The sequence below is a fragment of the Toxotes jaculatrix genome, chromosome 14, assembly GCF_017976425.1.
Source record: "Toxotes jaculatrix isolate fToxJac2 chromosome 14, fToxJac2.pri, whole genome shotgun sequence".
Classification (NCBI taxonomy): domain Eukaryota; kingdom Metazoa; phylum Chordata; class Actinopteri; family Toxotidae; genus Toxotes; species Toxotes jaculatrix.
In genome coordinates, this window is record NC_054407.1 from 26,214,281 (window position 1) to 26,231,246 (window position 16,966).

The 16,966-nt window shown below is 49.4% G+C and overlaps 2 protein-coding genes and 1 non-coding gene across 3 annotated transcripts; 2 read left to right on the plus strand and 1 right to left on the minus strand.

Annotated features, from left to right (window-relative positions):
- Positions 1 to 3,320, plus strand: c14h11orf65 (chromosome 14 C11orf65 homolog). The gene is made up of 9 exons (XM_041055435.1): positions 1 to 743; positions 1,202 to 1,280; positions 1,391 to 1,483; positions 1,560 to 1,613; positions 1,691 to 1,900; positions 1,997 to 2,127; positions 2,679 to 2,846; positions 2,944 to 3,061; positions 3,246 to 3,320. Exons 1-8 carry the CDS (start codon positions 739 to 741, stop codon positions 3,029 to 3,031), a joined length of 828 nt encoding a protein of 275 aa, XP_040911369.1. The 5' UTR covers positions 1 to 738; the 3' UTR covers positions 3,032 to 3,061; positions 3,246 to 3,320.
- A 1,212-nt stretch (positions 3,321 to 4,532) lies between these two features.
- trnac-gca lies at positions 4,533 to 4,604 on the minus strand. Its single transcript has one exon. It is a non-coding gene; the product is annotated as a tRNA-Cys (tRNA).
- Positions 4,605 to 4,756: 152 nt separating this feature from the next.
- Positions 4,757 to 7,281, plus strand: LOC121193164 (proteasome maturation protein). The gene is made up of 6 exons (XM_041055350.1): positions 4,757 to 4,879; positions 5,760 to 5,857; positions 5,999 to 6,059; positions 6,586 to 6,687; positions 6,824 to 6,917; positions 7,016 to 7,281. The coding sequence occupies exons 1-6, from the start codon at positions 4,877 to 4,879 to the stop codon at positions 7,081 to 7,083; spliced, it is 426 nt and encodes a 141-aa protein (XP_040911284.1). The 5' UTR covers positions 4,757 to 4,876; the 3' UTR covers positions 7,084 to 7,281.
- Positions 7,282 to 16,966: the final 9,685 nt, after the last annotated feature.

The following is a 16,966-nucleotide window of genomic DNA, read 5'->3' on the forward strand; positions in this document are numbered from 1 at the left end:
AGTAAGTTTAACTACAGCAGCAGGTCTGATCTTCATGTCTGAGAGAGCTGACACAGCCTGCTGGGGACATCACTGTCCCACAGACTAATGGAGACAGAGGCAGGACTGAGGACCGGGTACAGAGGACAGAGGAGAGAGGGTGGAGGGAGTTCCTCAGTGAAGAGACAGAGAGAGAGAGAGAGAGAGAGAGTGTGTGTGTGTGTGCAAACAGCTCCATCTAATGGCCAACAGGCAGAAACGTTTCTTTCTGTCTTGTTGACCGTGGTTTGTAAATAAAGAATCAGTGTGTTCACTCTGATGAGGTCAGAGCTGTGATGAACTGATGGTGTGTCTCTGGCTCTCAGCTCAGTGTCAGTCAGTGGATTTAAATGAACACGCAGTCCTCCCATACTGGTCCAGACCTACAGGTACTGAGTTTACTATGGACCGGTCTCAGATGTGGACCGGTCTCAGATGTGGACTGGTCTCAGTCTCTGCCTTCAAAATAAAAACACCTGTGGTTTTGGGTGTGTCATGTGACCAGTCAGCTGATGTGGTGTCACTGATTGTGTTTCCTGTGTGTCATGGTTCAGGAGCTCACAGCTCTCTATGACAACCCTCAACACCTCTGCCTACAATGGCTTTTATTTTGAAAGCTGTGTTCTATTGTGACCACGTTGCTAGGCAACCAGGTGATATAAGTGGCTGCTGCCAGTTGGTAGATTGACTCACTCACAGAGGGGACTGTAGTAAGAAGCCATGAGGTAAAGTGTTGATTTCTTATTAATTCACTCATTAAATCCTACAGTGGCCCATGAGGACAGGGACATTGGCCCATGAGGACAGGGACGTTTTCAGACTTTGGATCAGTGAAACTCAGCAACCAAACAGTTCACACTGAGCCAGCTGCTTCAGCTCGTGCTCAGATATTGTTTTATTGGAGCAGTGTTTAGGTGAAAGGTGAAGGTGGAGCTAAGTGGGTAGATTACATTTTCTGAAGTGATCATGTCTTATTGGTAAAATCTCCGTCAGTGAAGCAGCTACTAGCTGCACCCGTCTGAAGAAAGTGAACAAACGTGAGCACGGTGCTTCCACACAGTAACTGTGGTTAGATCCCAGCTCAGGTCACCACAGTCAGATTAAACAGAGCAAACCTTCGAGCCTCTGACCGTCTGCCTTCTCTTCTCCTCGTCCTCCACCTCTGTTCTCAACTCACCCCCAGCTTACAGGAAGGTGGTGCTGAGGAGCTGCTGCAGCAGAAAGCAGCCAGAATCATTCAGAAGACCTGGAGAAGATATGTGGTGGGTACTCTGCTGCTGTGGACACACAGTCTTATAAATACAGGAAGGAAAGAACACAGAGGCAGGACAGTAAAACTCTGCCGCCCCCCCCCCCCCCCCCCCCCCCCCAGCACAGAGAGGTCTTCAGGTATTTCAAAGAGCTGATTGGCCACTGCACCCAGCAGGACCCACAGGCGATTCTCAAGGCTGTCAATCCTCGAGAGGTAACACCAACCATGCTCTTCATCGGCTTAACACTTTAGATGAAACGCTCAGTGAGAGTCGTCCTTCCTGTGACAGGCGGAGCTGCTGGATGCTGCTGCTGGGCTGTTCATCAGGTTTCGACTTGGAGGGGTAAGCGTGTTGGATCACTCCACCACTGTGTGAGCGTGATGATGACAGAGATGCACCTGCTAACCTCCTGTTTTCAGATCACCTTTCCTCCCAGCATCTACTACAAGATCTTCACCCACCGTCCCATCGCAGACGTGTGTGCTAACAGCCCAAAGGACTACACCCAGCCCGGCCTGAAGAAGCCTGTGGCCCAGCAGACCAACAACGGCTGGCCTGTGATGGCGGAGGGCCGGTCAGGCTGGTACCAGCGTGTGGAGAACAACAGCTGGAGGCTGTTCTGCAGGAAGGTGACGGACATGTCAGAGATAACGCTGCCTGTGCTTCATTCACGTAGCCCTGAACTTCTCTGAAAGGAGTCTGCTGCTGCTCCTGCTCTCTGACAGGTGGTTCCCATCGGTGAGCCCAACGAGTTTGGAGCAAACAAAAAAATGGACTTTCACTACTCCAGGTTGCAGCGGCAGCAGGATGTGGACAGGTGGAGGAAAAGGAGGAGAATCGAATGGCTGAAGCAGATGTGAGTTGTAGTAGCTAATGTTAGCCACCGTTAGCCAGCTGGTCATAAGATGACAGGTTTCAGTTTGGATCAGCACCTTTACAGTTTCTCAGCACCTCGGGCTCAGACACAGCAGAGGACCTGTGTGCTCAGGTGACACCTGGTTGCTCACACCTGGACTCTGAGGCAGGCTGATAGAAAGGAGTGTGTGTTGTGTGTTGTTTGTGATCTTGGTGTTGTTGAGGATTCATTTCATGTTGCGTTCCCTGTGCTGTGACCTGAGGAATCAGCCGTCTGTCTGTGCTGATTGTCTACAGGAAGTTGGGTTGTCTCTTTAGTCTGTGTCCATCAGAACAGGTCCACATGGTGCAGGACTGACAAACTAATCAGTCAATATTAACAGAACAAACTTCATCTGAATTCAAGGATATATTTGATTTCTGAGGGTCTTTGTTCCTGTCAGTCACACAAATATAAAAACCAGAAGCCATTTCCATATTTTTACTTGCCCCTGGTTCCGTCACAGAGACTGGGACATTGTGTTGTGTGCTGTTGTGTGTCTGTACATGCAGCTATAACCAGGGTCGCCAGCAGACCCATCCAGGTCGACACATGGTGACCCAGGTGGGGAACTCAGCCCAGGAGGAGATGGATGCCATTGAAGAGAAGGGGGACGACGAGGCGGAGGACTGGGAGCTGGATGAGCTCCTGGTCTGGACCACCAGTCTCAGCTTTGAGGAGTAAGACGCTCTGCTGGCTCAGACACTCTGACTGTCCTCTGAACTTTTTGTGTTATTCTGTGACGTGTTTTCATGCTGTGCTGTCTCACCTGTGCAGGTATTTGCAGGAGTGGAGGCGTTTGGCCTGCAGTCACTTCTCTGAGCCTGGGAACGCTCAAACTCTCAAATCTCTTCCTGTCTCTTGATCTGATACCTGCATGTTGCTGCTGCCACAGGTGTGACTTGTTTAATGCACTGCACTGCCACCTGCTGTTTAGATGTAAGACTAACAAGGCTGTGTTTTCATCAGCATGTATCTGATCTACTGTGGACGAAACCCTAATGATCACCATGTCTTTGTTTACATGTCGTCTTACTCTGTCCTCCCTTCTCTCCCTTTGTCCTCCTCCTCTCCCTCAGACCTTCGCTCCATCCATCCTGGCTGATGGTAACAGTTACACAGAAGAGAATAAAGTCGCTGATGTAAAAACCAAACCCGTGTTAATGTGCTGACAGAGCAGCCATGTTCATGCAGCTTCTTTCAGGGAGTTTTCTTATGATGAATTCTGATCACTGTGATTGTGTTATGTTAATCACTGTATTATGAGTCACTGCAGTCAGTGTCTGAGGGAGATGAACTCCTGTTACCATCACTGAAGCTTTGAGACGTGGAAGCAGATCATAACATTCACAGTCCACTTACACTCCAGAGAGTTCAGCAGTGTTTTCTGTAGCCGTCAGACAAACACAGGAATTCCACTGAGAGCATCAACATGCATAACTCATTCATAATTAATGCATAATACATAAATTAAGCCTGGTGTCCTTAAATGTTGCTGAATGTGTATTTCTGCTGTGTGTGTGTGTGAAAGTGAACATGGTGAGTGATGGTGTCGGTGACAACAGCTAAAGATCGAGGTTAGAAACTTTCATCCTCAAAGAAAAGTAAAACTTTGAGAGCTGTTCAGAGAGCACATCGTCTGATGAGTGGGTCCATCTAAATCTCCAACATTATCAACACAACTGTAGCCACACATGACACAGGAGCAGACAGCACGGCGCCAAGTTACAGCAGCTTAAATTAAAACACTGTCATTTTCTCACAGTTTGTGTCTGTTCATATTTTTATCTGTGCAATAAGTGTTTTTACAGTAAGAACAGTCACTGTGATCTATGCTGTGGTGTAGTTTGTCTTACAGTTACTATCATACTGTCATCTGTAGTGTTCAGACTCTTTGCTGTGCCTCTCCAAACTCAGCTCAGCTGCTTCCTGTTTGCTTTAATTACCCCTGACTGGAGTCCACCTGTGGTAAACTGCACTGATTGGACAGGCCCCCACCTGTGTATATAAGGCCCACAGTTCACACTGCAGGTCAGCCATGAGTACCTGAAGAAAAAACAGGCTCGGTTTCATGAATGTACTGGAGGAGACCCTTTAAACTAATAACCTGCCTTATTTTTCTTTGCCTCAGTGATTAGATCTGTCCCATGTTTGCAGCGATGCTTCTGATGGACAGCTCTGATGGACGTGGACTCATTCTGAGCACTGCATGTTTTCACTGTAGAAACTGTGAACCTTAGAGAGGAAGCTCGCGTCACTGATCTGAACCAACACACCTGAACTATAAGAGAACAACAGAAACAGAAAAGCGTCAGTTTGACAGCTACGGTAAAACAATGCGAGTTTAATGAACCGTGTGAAAAATGAGGGGGCACCCGGATTTGAACCGGGGACCTCTTGATCTGCAGTCAAATGCTCTACCACTGAGCTATACCCCCTGACAACAGCAATGAGCCACAGCTTATCTTTAAAGATAATCACAGGTGTGTCCGTTATCGAGTCGCTGTGGTGTGAACACACTGAGATGTATATGACTCTGTAGTTACGGACAAACAGACCATAGATATGTAGTTCAGCACTAATGAACCGCTGTCTCTTCACCTCTCGATAAAACATTCCTTCCGCCTCAAACCGGATGTGTCGCACTTGAAACGCGACTTTACCGGACACTGAAGCAGACGGAAAAGAAAGTGGAAGAGACAGCGTCGCAATGGTATGGTACAACTTAAATTTCATATTCTATCATCTGTGGCCATTTCGAGTCCATGTCATAGTTTTCTGTCGATAAGCCGGTGTTTATCCCAGGGCCTCAGGGCCTCTCTCCTGGGTCTGTATCCGCTCCTGAGGCCGGTAGTGCTGGATTTGATTAGTCACTCCAGCTAATGCTAGTTAGCTCCGCTGTGAGTGCGGGAGTTAGAGTCAGCTTCTTCAGGTTTAACGTGAGTAAATGTTGAGCAGGTCTGTCCACTGCCCGTGGTCTGCTGGTCCTAATCCACGTCCCCTCTGACCGTGTGACAGACACATAATCCTTTATCTGCCTCCGTTCTTACTGTTACTGTGTGATTATACCTGAATAACAATAAACGTATCTGTCTCTCACACAAACTTCAAATTACAATGTAAGAATAAAAATTACAATAGGTCTGATCGACAGCAGAATATAATTTATACACAACATTTTTTGGCATTTGTTTGTTTCTGGTAACAAGAGCGATGCAGTAACTGTCTTCAGCGCCCCCCAGCGGTAGTAACCAGTGATACACGTTAGCGACCATGGTCAGTGGACAGACTGCAGTAATGCTACGACTCTTTGAAGGAAGCCGTTCCTTTCCACGGTCGTTCTCACTGCTCCTGTAAAGCAGAGGCGGTAACCTGACCCCCAAGTCAGCCAATCAGCATTTAGTGCAGGGCAGGGCGATGAGGAGAGAGTAGCAACAGTTGCTATAGTCCTGGTGACAACCAGGGCAGGCAGAGCAAACCTGGGAGCAGAGATAAGAACAGATCCTGCTGTCTGTTAACACTGTCTGTGGTTTATTAATGCTGTCTGTGGTCTGTCGCCTGTCTTTTGTCTGTCTGTCGTCTGTACCTGACAGAACACCCGGGGACTCCGCTCTCAGCTCAAAGACAGTATACCTGTGGCAGGCCTCTGTCCTCAGGGACAGTATGGAGTTCAGGACTCGCTGCGGAGCGGGTGAGCCTTTAACTTTAGCTGCTGCTGTACATTGAGTGACAGAGGAGGATGATGGGAGATGGAGTCTTGGCAGTTTGTCTAAATATTGTTGCACGTTAACTCAACATGGCTGCTGCTTGTTGTTCTTCTGTTGCTGAGCAGCTTCACCAGTGTGAAGAATGAGCTCCTTCCCAGCCACCCCCTGGAGCTGTCGGAGAAGAACGTGAGTAATTCTGAGCTGGAAGAGAATGAAGGAGTGAACGAATGAAGGAATGAATGAATCGACCACAGGGGCAGGTTCAGGTACAGGTCCTGTAGAGTACCTGTTAGTGCAGTGAAGGTGGTGACCTGCCCACGATCTACCTGGTCCAACGGGCCAGTACAACTGGAAACACCTGAGATTTGCAGGGTCTTAAGTGTGACACACTGATGTTAACCACAGGCCACACGAGTCCTTTACAACACTGCACACCACAGGTTTGTTTACAGGTGCTTACCTGTACCTGTGAAGAAACACACAGGAAGCTCTGTGACATCCAGGAGCCACACTCCTACCTGCACTGCAGCCACAGTTCATGTCTCAGTGACCCTGATTTCACTGTGGACAGCAAAGGAGGAAGTGAATGTTTAGTTTATGTTATGTTTATGTTTAGTAGTGGTGATTATGACTGACTGAATGAATGAATGAATGAATGAGTGAGTGAACTTGTTCCGGGGCGGCTCACAGCTGTTGTCTCTGTGATGTCCAGTTCCAGCTGAACCAGGACAAGATGAATTTCTCGACTCTCAGAAACATCCAGGGTCTTCATGCTCCACTCAAACTGCAGATGGAGTACAGGGCAGCCAGACAGGTAACTCTGCCCCTCCCCGCTGTCCCCTGTCCTCTCCCCCCTGTCCCCCGTCCCCACTCCTCTTGCTTCTCAGATGTTTTCAGGTTTATTTTTAAAGTCAGTCCCATGTCCTCATGCCTGTCCGTCCTCCCTGCAGATCCAGCGCCTGCCGTTCCTACAGAGTTCAAACCTGGCTCTGGACACGCTGCGAGGCAGTGACGAGTCCATCGGCTTTGAGGACATCCTCAACGGTGAGAACCTCGTCCTGTGTGCACCACCTGTGACCGAAGTGAACGGTGTGAGTGTGAACGCTGAACACCACCCTGTGTTTGTGTGTGTCCCCTTTCAGATCCAGCTCACAGCGAGATGATGGGAGAGCCTCACATGATGGTGGAATACAAACTGGGACTGTTGTGAAAGAAGACGGACACAGATCCACACACATGCTTCTTTATTTGTTTCTAACATAACAAGTGACCAGCTCAGGCTCTGGGACTTGATGGGTGGGTGTGTGGGTGGGGGTGGGAGGGGCCAGGGTAGACCAGGAGGCTTCCAGTTCTCTGATTTGTATGATTCCAGTCTGACTTGTGTTTCTAATAAACTTGACCTTCCTCACGCTGTGGGCTCATCTGTCTCACCAGGAGCAGTCATGTGATCCTTTGTGAGTATGTGCTGACCACCAGCAGCTTGGTCAGTGAAGGGGATCGACTCCCGTCATGAGGAGGAGAAAGATGCTGACACTGAGCTTTTCTTCCCATAAAGTACAGGCTACTGCAAACCTACAAAGAGCAGACAAACAAAAGTTTATTTTTTATTGTTTGTGACTGAACCATGTGACACCTGAAGAGTCGGATACTGGTCGTAGTTTAAAGTAAACCAGGTTGGGCCTGATGCTTTCCCCTTTACTGAGAAACCAGTTTCCCTGTTGGTTTACTTAGAGGTGGAGCGGCCTGATGAGGAGTGGACGTCTCACATGTGAAGACAGAACCCTGCCATCGTCCAACACTGAGAAGGAGCCTCCAGCTGCTGCCTGTCCTCACCTCAACAAAAATTAAATTCACACTTTTCATGTTGTTTTTACTGCATTTGACCTTTGAACTTTCAGTCAGAATCATCATTCATGTGTAAATATTTGTCATTTTCAGGTAAACGTGAATCAGATGTGATTCAGTCTGACGCCACGCTTCATGAGAAAATGACACAAAACTCAGCCTGGAAACAGGCTCATCCTCCGAGGTGATGTTTTATAAGCTGCACGGGTTCAATCTGACAGGGAACCTTAAATTGACAGTTTATTGAATGGAGTCTGGCGAACTTTAAGTTGTCTTCCAACTGTGTCAAAGCATCCGGGCTCTTTATGGGTTAGGGTGACAAATCCAGAAACACGGCAGCAAGGAAACAGATGAGGAGCCAAAGACCGAGCCGATTACTACATTTTCTACGGCCTGTGTGCCCCCCCTCCCGGCGCCGGTGGGGCCTCCCGGCGGTGGTCCGTGGGCAGATCCGGTAAAAGGCTAGTCGAGGCCGGCGGTGAGGGAGGGGAGAGAAGAAACGTAGAGGTTCTGTAACTCACTGTAGCAATCAATTGAAGTCTCACCGCCTTCGGACCAACCACTAACTCTCGCGGTGTTGTCCGGTATTTGTAGCGCAGCCGCGGTGTCGGTGTCTGACACACGGTGCTGCATCAGACCGGAAGTCTGTGTGAAGCAGCTGAAATTATTTAAACATCTCAAACACCTTTTACGACAAACACGCGTCTGACAGACTGTTTGCAAACCTGAAGATATCCACTGTAAGACACGGCGGACGGGCCGCGCGGCATGCCGGGAAATCTGTCAGGAGGGAGGAGCTAGGGGCAAACAGACCGCCCGCCGCCCCGTCAGACAGCATGGAGGCTTACAGGCGAGTCACCGTGTCCCGGTCTGTCCTGAGCCCTGAACCTAAAATAGGAGGCTTCTCCGCCGAAGAACGGTCTGAACCCGCCTCCACCCAGGCCCCAGAGACCGTACAGAGACAGTACAGTGAAGCTGATCCTCAGAGAGTCTGTCCTCTGTCTCAGTCCAAAGAGGGGAAGTCCCTGTCAGACTGGACCAATCAGAGCAGAGCTGCTGACAGGACCTGATGCTGCCACGGAGGCTACAAAACAAACTAATATATAGAAAAAGGGACAATAGGACAAATTCCGTATGGACAGCTACAGTAAAAATACATCAGCAGATATTAACTTCAGAGATATTCAGTTTAAAGACTCAGATCTGTTCGTCTTCATGAGAATAAAGGAATAAATTCCAGTGGCTCGTTGCTCAGTGTGTGATGAGACGTTCAGGGATGAATGAGTGAGGACGTTTCCCAGTAAAGCTCTGGGAGCTCGCTGCTCTGACTCCTCTGCCTCCTGCTCCTGCAGCCTGGAGTCTCTGAGGGACATGAGCCGAGTGCTGAGACACTTCCTGTCTTCTCCTTTATGTCCTGCAGCTTGGACTGAACCTTTGGACCAGTAGATGTAGTCAGCATTGTTCACATCCACACTTCAGCCACAAGGTGGCAGTATCAGTCCACACAGAGCTTCATGTTGGTGCCCAGTTCCCTGCTAACCCACTTTCTGATCCAGAGCAGGTCCTGTGCCGGTGAAGGCTCAGCTCTGGACAGTTTGGGGACTCCGCTGAGAGGCTGATGTTGCTTTTCATCTGTAGCGGAAAACCAGCTTAGCCTGAGGCTGTTACCTGAGGACACTCCCTGTGGGTCGGCTCAGGGCAGCTGGTGGACAGAATACACACCGGTGACCTGGTCTGATTTATTTATTTATGCATCATGTGGATGTTAATGACGATAACAGACAGGACTCATTAAAACCAGGATGTTTGACCAGCTGTGTGTTGTGTGTCCGTCTGTAAACTGTAAAGATGTGAGACCTGAGACACATGCAGGACGAATATCTTCCGCCCTCTGTGCATCACAGGACACACTGAGACAGAGCACATCGGCCACCAGGTCTGGACTCGTGAAGTCTCTCTGGGAGAACACGTCCTCTGTGTCTCATCCTTACCTGCATCTCAACATGTTCTCCACATGTTTCCACTGACAGTGTGCAGAGGATAATCTGCTCACCTGGTCGAGCAGGTGACGCTGACAGAGCCTTTAGTTTTTGCCTCATATGCTCCTTCATTCATTCGTTCAGATGCCCCTCGTGGTGTTTGGAGGGTGTTGTAGCTGAGAGTGTTCCCACACGCTGCCGCTGACTGAGCCAGCGTTCCAGGGCACGCTGCTATTTTTAAAACCCAGTCAGTAAACCAGCACTCTCTCAGCATTTCATGGCTCAGCTCCTCTTTTTTTCTACATCCAAAGGAAACTCCTCCACCTCTCTCCAGCTTCAGCCGACACCTGACAGGGTTTAGTTCCTGCTCCAGACTGGGGTCTGTGGCAGCAAAGCGTTTGGGGACGCCATGAGGATGTCACGCATCAGACAGGACACCGGCTCGTCTCGCTGAAATGGTCCTGCTCCTCTAGCTGTGTGGTAATTGCTCCACAAATCACAATGACTGCCGGAGGAAGCGAGGGGACGGCGGGCCTCGTCGCCACTCACTGTATGGGAGTGGGTTGCCATGGTAATAGATGCACTTCTACTTGCTGAGGATGAGATTGGTCTTAATTAATCCTAATGATCAGACATTTCACTGGGTACAGCCTCACAGACGCTCCCAGACTCAAAGAGCAGCATCACATGCTGCATCTCAGCTCAGCAACCAAAGCAACGAGCCATGTAATCTATTACTTTTACTGCTGAGTCATTGGCAAAGTAATGTAATTACTTTTTTTTAGCAATAATGTGTGAGGAGTATCTAGTATTACACCTGTGAACACCTGTGAATGCCTGCAGACACCTGTGAACGCCTGTGAACGCCTGCAGACACCTGTGAACACCTGTGAACGCCTGCAGACACCTGTGAACACCTGTGAACACCTGTGAACGCCTGCAGACACCTGTGAACGCCTGTGAACGCCTGTGAACGCCTGCAGACACCTGTGAACACCTGTGAACGCCTGCAGACACCTGTGAACACCTGTGAACGCCTGTGAACGCCTGCAGACACCTGTGAACACCTGTGAACACCTGTGAACGCCTGCAGACACCTGTGAACGCCTGTGAACGCCTGTGAACGCCTGCAGACACCTGTGAACACCTGTGAACGCCTGCAGACACCTGTGAACACCTGTGAACGCCTGTGAACGCCTGCAGACAGCCCATGCCCCGTGTGTTTTACAGGCTGTGTTCTGTTCTGAGGGTAAAGTAAAACGTGCTCTCAGCCTTCGTGGGGCAGAACAGGAACGGTTCTTCTTCGTGATTATTATTATGTTCGCTCACTGCTGCTCTGACTCTTGAACTTGATCTTCACTCGTGCTGTGAAGGCCTTGTCCTGACAGACGCTGCTCTTTCCTATCTTTATCTATCTTTTCTATCTTTATCCAGCAGGAACATTCAGAGCCCGCCGGCATCCTCCACAACTGAGCCACTGCCAAGAAAACCAACCGGAGCGTGGAGAGACCTTCCTCCGGCAGAGGAGGAGGAGGGATGGCAGAGCGGAGTGGTGGGGGTGAAATCAGGGAGTGGGAGAGGGAAACTTTAACATCCTGATCACACACTCTACAGCTACGTCTTCACTTCATACAGCTTATCTTTTCATCAGCAACTGAAAACCAGAGCAGGTAATAACATGAAAGCTCTGCTTTATTTCTGCAGAGGAAAACTCCTCCTTCACTCCTCCTCCTTCACTCCTCCTTCACTCCTCCTCCTTCACTCCTCCTTCACTCCTCCTTCACTCCTCCTTCACCCCTCCTCCTTCACTCCTCCTCCTTCACTCCTCCTTCACCCCTCCTCCTTCACTCCTCCTCCTTCACTCCTCCTTCACTCCTCCTCCTTCACTCCTCCTTCACCCCTCCTCCTTCACTCCTCCTTCACTCCTCCTTCACCCCTCCTCCTTCACTCCTCCTCCTTCACTCCTCCTTCACTCCTCCTTCACCCCTCCTCCTTCACTCCTCCTCCTTCACTCCTCCTTCACCCCTCCTCCTTCACTCCTCCTTCACCCCTCCTCCTTCACTCCTCCTTCACTCCTCCTCCTTCACCCCTCCTCCTTCACCCCTCCTCCTTCACTCCTCCTCCATGTTGTGGTCCTGGTCTTGCAGACAGACTCAAAGATGAGTTTAATGTCACAGAAAGTCACAGTGAGTTTTTGACACATTAAAAATGAATAATCAGATTTTCTGTGGATTAATATTCTTACGATCGACCGATCGATGAATCCAGCAGTGTTTCAGCTCTCAGGTGCTGGTGCTGTGGGGGAGTCACGGATATGTTTTACTGTTCATCAGAGAGGCTCAGATTATTATGTCCCATCAGTGTCAGAGCGTCTCAGCTGCTGCGGGGGGACAGTCTGGTCTCTGATGACGTGACGAGCGAGAATACGCCGCAGCCTGCAGGCTGAGGAGGAGAGGTGTGCACAGGGGGAGGGAGGGGGCAGACCCCCTACAGTACACTGCAGTGATTCACGCCCGCTGTCGCCCTGACCTTTATGCAAATGTGTAATTAACTCATCAAAGACGTCAGTAGCAGCACTTTGAGTCAGTGCATCTAATCTGACGGAGCTGGGGACGTGAATGAGCTGGAAATGCCAACATGTCCCTGAATCTGAGGCAACACGCTGAACTACGCAGGGTTCAGTCAGCTCAGCACCGTCAGGCCGGGACCTGCGTCAGAGGTGAAACCACGGGCTCACCTGGGGCCCGGTAAGGGGGTAGGGTTAGGGTTAGGGTTCTTTAAAGGAAAGTAAAGATCAGGAGGCGAGGACAGGAAGCAGCAGGCGTCACCTTACAGCTTCTGTCAGTGTGGTTTATATCAGCACGCTGTTAATCTGCTCACACTGCAGAAAGCTGTGGGCCCCTCGAGGTGTTAAACTACTTTACATCACATTACTGGTAATTCATTCATGTCTCAGTTTCATTTCACTGCTCTGCTTTATTTAAAGTGTTTACATACAGCTGCATCATGTTTCATCGGCGAGGTCAGCTCACGCTCCACGCTCACATCCTGCTGCATGTCCAGCATCTGCACAGCTTAGCTTAGCTTAGCTTAGCTTAGCATACAGACTGGGAACAGGGGGAAACAGTTAGCCTGCTGTGTTTACAGATGTATTCTCTGAATACAAACACACACACGCTGAAATACCTGAAACCTTCAGGTCACAGCTGCTGACCAGAGAGAAACTCAGCACACGATCAAACCCTCTCCACCTCTGAATTATTGATCTGCGTGGCCTGAGGATTTTTCCTGATGACTGCAGTCAGTCAAACAGAATAAAACCTGTTGCGTTTCTCCTCTTTCTTCTGCCTTATAAGGCCAGAGCTCCCCTGAACCTCATGATGTTACGGAGTTTTTCAAACTGTGAAGGCATCAGAAAAAGCAACGCGAGCTGATGCTGCTTCATCTGTGGGAAGATGGACGACTCTATAACTAGCAACATCAAAGAGAGCTCTGAATAAAGACCGCCGCGGCACAGAGGGACGGTTCGGGCTGGAACTGTAGCTGAGACAAAAAGACAGGGTTTGTGGGTGTGCATATGCATGTGTGCGTGACTGTGTCGTTCTCCATGTGGGCACGACTGTGTGGGCACGCTCACAGGCATAATGAAAGTTTTGGAAGATGTGCGGATGATGACGTCTTGACGAGCTGACAGCCAGCACATTAAGCAAATCTGACAGCAATTCAATTACAAGACACATCGCTCGTCTCCGTGCTGGAGACGGACGTCAGTCTGTCCTCGGAGCAGAAGCCATAACTGTTTTGGGCTGTTAGATTTCCGTTTACCATGTTTGTTGTTTTCCATCCGCTGGAGGTTTTTAAATGGGAAGGATTCTGAAAAGCTGCAGGTTAGCTCTGAGGAGATTAAAGTGAGTCCTCTCCTCACTTAGCACGGAGCCTCCCCGGGGCTGACCGCACACATGTGCCAGTGGTTATGTGTCTGTACAAAGAGACGGAAGGAGAAATAAAACCCTTCTCACTGATCTGCTGCTGGTGTTACAGTGATGTGTGAATCACATCAGATGACTGGACGGTAAATCCTCGACATGTCAGAAACAAACCACAAACACACTGACATGTGAGTCAGTGATGGACAGAGCTGGAGCAGCGTTTCCTCCTGCCACAGAAAAACCTCCCACATCAGGTTCATCACACCTCAAACATGCAGGAGCAGAGGAGGGGAACGGGAGGCTTCACATCAGACGCTGAGGTGAAATCAGGTCACACACTCGACTGTTTGTCCAAATGACACAGATTGCAGATATACTGGCATCCGCGCTGCAGGCTGTTCAGGGATCAGCCGTCAACCCTCAGAGTGTTACTCCTAATCTCCCCCACAAGAGATTTAAGTCCTCACTCTTCAAAACAGCAGCTCTGAGGGAGAAATCAAGAAAACAGGAAAGTGTCTCCACATGAAGAGATTTCAGATCAGACAGGGATTAAAGTCCACGGAAACCTTCAGCAGACTGTCCATCGTGTCCCTCATTGCTCTTGTTTGTGTTGTCAGCTGAGGACTCTGAGGTGACGCTGAGACCCTGAGACGCTGACTGAGACGCTGCCGTCCATCTTTAACCAGACTTAGCAGATGAGAGCAAACACGCGTGTCCTGTGAAGTGTTTGTTCCTGAGTTGGACGAGCTCAGAATCGACTGGAGTTCCTGTTACAATCCCACAGACGCACACTGATAACACACTCAAGGGCCACTTATGTAAGGAACACTTTGTTTCCCCAGAGCTTTCAGCTGTACTCAGTCAGGTTTCTTTCTTTTGCAGTGTAAACGGAGTGTGTGTTCACACAGATCACAGCCGTTCAGCTCAGGTGTATTCCTCCAGAGGCCTGTACTACAACACAGGCTCAACACATCCAGGATCCACCTGGATGATGAAGCAGGTTCTCACCTGGTTCAGTTCACTCTGGGTTTACCTGCTCTGAGCTCGGTCATGTGACAGAGGCTGAGCATTAATTACAGGCAACATGAATAAAGTTCTGAACATGATGTGAGAGGAAACGCTGACACCTGCAGGTAAACTCAGGTACAGTTCATCCACAGGTGAGATTCAACCAGGTGAGATGGAAACAACATGATCACATGATTAGAAGAGTCAGACCAAAGCAGAGGAGAGGATGATGTGTGATCAGGTGAAATATTGATCAGTGTGTGGATCATGTTTCTGATCATTATGAATGAACAGTTCTGCTCACAGAGTCTCCTCATGTCAGGAACTCTGTCCCATTAAAGAACCTGTGAATCTGTATGATGGAATTATTCAGTGAGAAACTCCCGCCTCTCCCCGTCACATGACCTCCCCCGCCCACTCCCACACCTGTTCGCAATTTACCATCAGCCCTATAGTACATATACCAGCCACTCCACGTGTGTCTTTGCTTCAGCTTCTTTCCATCTGGTGTCCAGTCCCCTCTGTAGTTGTCTGTCTGTCCACCTGTTTTACCTGTCTGGTCTCAGAGTTGTGCTTTAAGGACCAGGGACAAAGACAAAACCACACAATCAGTTCAGAGTGACTCTGAGAGACTGAGCTCACATTCAGCTCATGCACCCAGATGTTTCATGTTAGATAAGTTTAACACATGAACTGACTGAAACAATGAAAAACCACGTGTGAGTGAAGCTCACTGTCACGTCTGAGCCTCAGAGATCAGGCTTCCTGTCACATGATCTCACTCCACAGGGAGTCCCACATACAGCACCAGCCATTCACTGCTTTATCTTTATTTTTATTACACTGTAGATTCACACTGAACACATCAGAGCTATGAAGGAACACATGGAATTATGTAGTTAACAAACCAGAATGTGTTTTATATCTTAGATTCTTCGGAGTCGCCACCTTTTGCTTTGATGACAGCTTCACACACTCAGTCACCTGAGTGCTTTACAGGTAACAGCTGTGCCTCGTCAAGAGTTAACCTGCTGAGTGTCTTACCTTCTTACTGTGTTTGAGAGGATCAGTTGTGTTTTGCAGACGCAGGGTTGGTTCACAGGTAACAGCAGAGAGTTCACACAACCAGAGGAGGAGAAACACACATACACGCAAACACACACACACACGCCTCACACCGTCCTCACTGCATCTCAAGTTACATTGTTCCAGGTTAAACCTGATTGGTTGCCTGTTTCCAGTAAAGCTCCTCGCAGCAGCTTGGTGGACAGCGAGCGTGGACAGCTCATGGACAGCGAGCGTGGACGCCGTGTCCACAGCTGATGGTAAAAGGCATAAAGATGAATCTGATTAGCGCAGCACTTGAGGCCTCTGACCGTATCAGTGCTGCACATTGTCTGACTGAGTGTCTGTAATGAGAGGTTTCGTTTACACTGAGCCGTGTGATTAAATTCCCCTCGTTCCACCGGAGGAGAAGCTTCACGCTGGTTTTCAGATTCATACTGAACTAACGCTGATCACATGATGTTTTCTGAGGCTCCCTGCAGCGCAGCTTTAACATGTAGCACAGAGACGACCTTCACCTCTCCACCTCCCTCCACCTGCCTCCACCCCTCCCTGACTCCCCAACAGACGGAGCTGTGTCAGGTGATTCTGGGGACTGTCCACTGATTGGCTGACAGGCCTCGTCTCTGAACATGTCTCTGCCAGATTCTTCTACTTGCGTTGTCGGTGCTCACACTTCTCAGGCGGCGTTTGTGGCAGAGCTCGTTTCTCCTCCTACACGCTCTGTTTCCATGTGTTCTGCTGTTCTTTCTTCCTCTGATTTCACACCTGTCTCCATGAAGCTCGTACCGACGTCACCGTGGGTTTCTCCCAGAATAAATTCGGTTGGAGTCGTTCAGGGACCTGAACACGTGAGACAGCGACGGTTTCATGCTTCGCTCCATCATCATCCTCTTTGTCTTCTCTCTCCATGTGTTTTCCGTAGGTATCCTGCTGCCTGTTTTCATTATGTCATGTCAGTTTCATGTGTTCACCACCTTTAACAGCAGCTGAGCAAAGTTCAGTTTGACGTCGGAACAAAAGCAGCTGATCAAACCAAACTCTGGCTCCACAGAGAACCTCTCATGGTTTAATGTTCCCTGAAGGCCACCGTAGGTTCTCCTACATGCTTAGAACGGGAGGGGTGAGGGGAGGAAGCGACTGATGCCGTGTGAAGGAGGGTCAGTTCAGACAGTCTCTGACTCAGGCTGAGCTGCACGAGGAGCTCACCTGCACCGCTGTCTCATCTGTACCTGTGGGTCCACCTGTGGGGGCGACCTGAGGCCCC

Excerpts from the sequence above, each read along its gene's own strand:
- c14h11orf65 (XM_041055435.1), top strand. Across the intron at positions 1,901-1,996 it reads GGAGGCTGTTCTGCAGGAAG|GTGGTTCCCATCGGTGAGCC; the intron begins GTGACGGACATG and ends GCTCTCTGACAG. Across the intron at positions 2,128-2,678 it reads ATCGAATGGCTGAAGCAGAT|CTATAACCAGGGTCGCCAGC; the intron begins GTGAGTTGTAGT and ends CTGTACATGCAG.
- LOC121193164 (XM_041055350.1), top strand. Across the intron at positions 5,858-5,998 it reads CAGGACTCGCTGCGGAGCGG|CTTCACCAGTGTGAAGAATG; the intron begins GTGAGCCTTTAA and ends GTTGCTGAGCAG. Across the intron at positions 6,688-6,823 it reads AGTACAGGGCAGCCAGACAG|ATCCAGCGCCTGCCGTTCCT; the intron begins GTAACTCTGCCC and ends TCCTCCCTGCAG.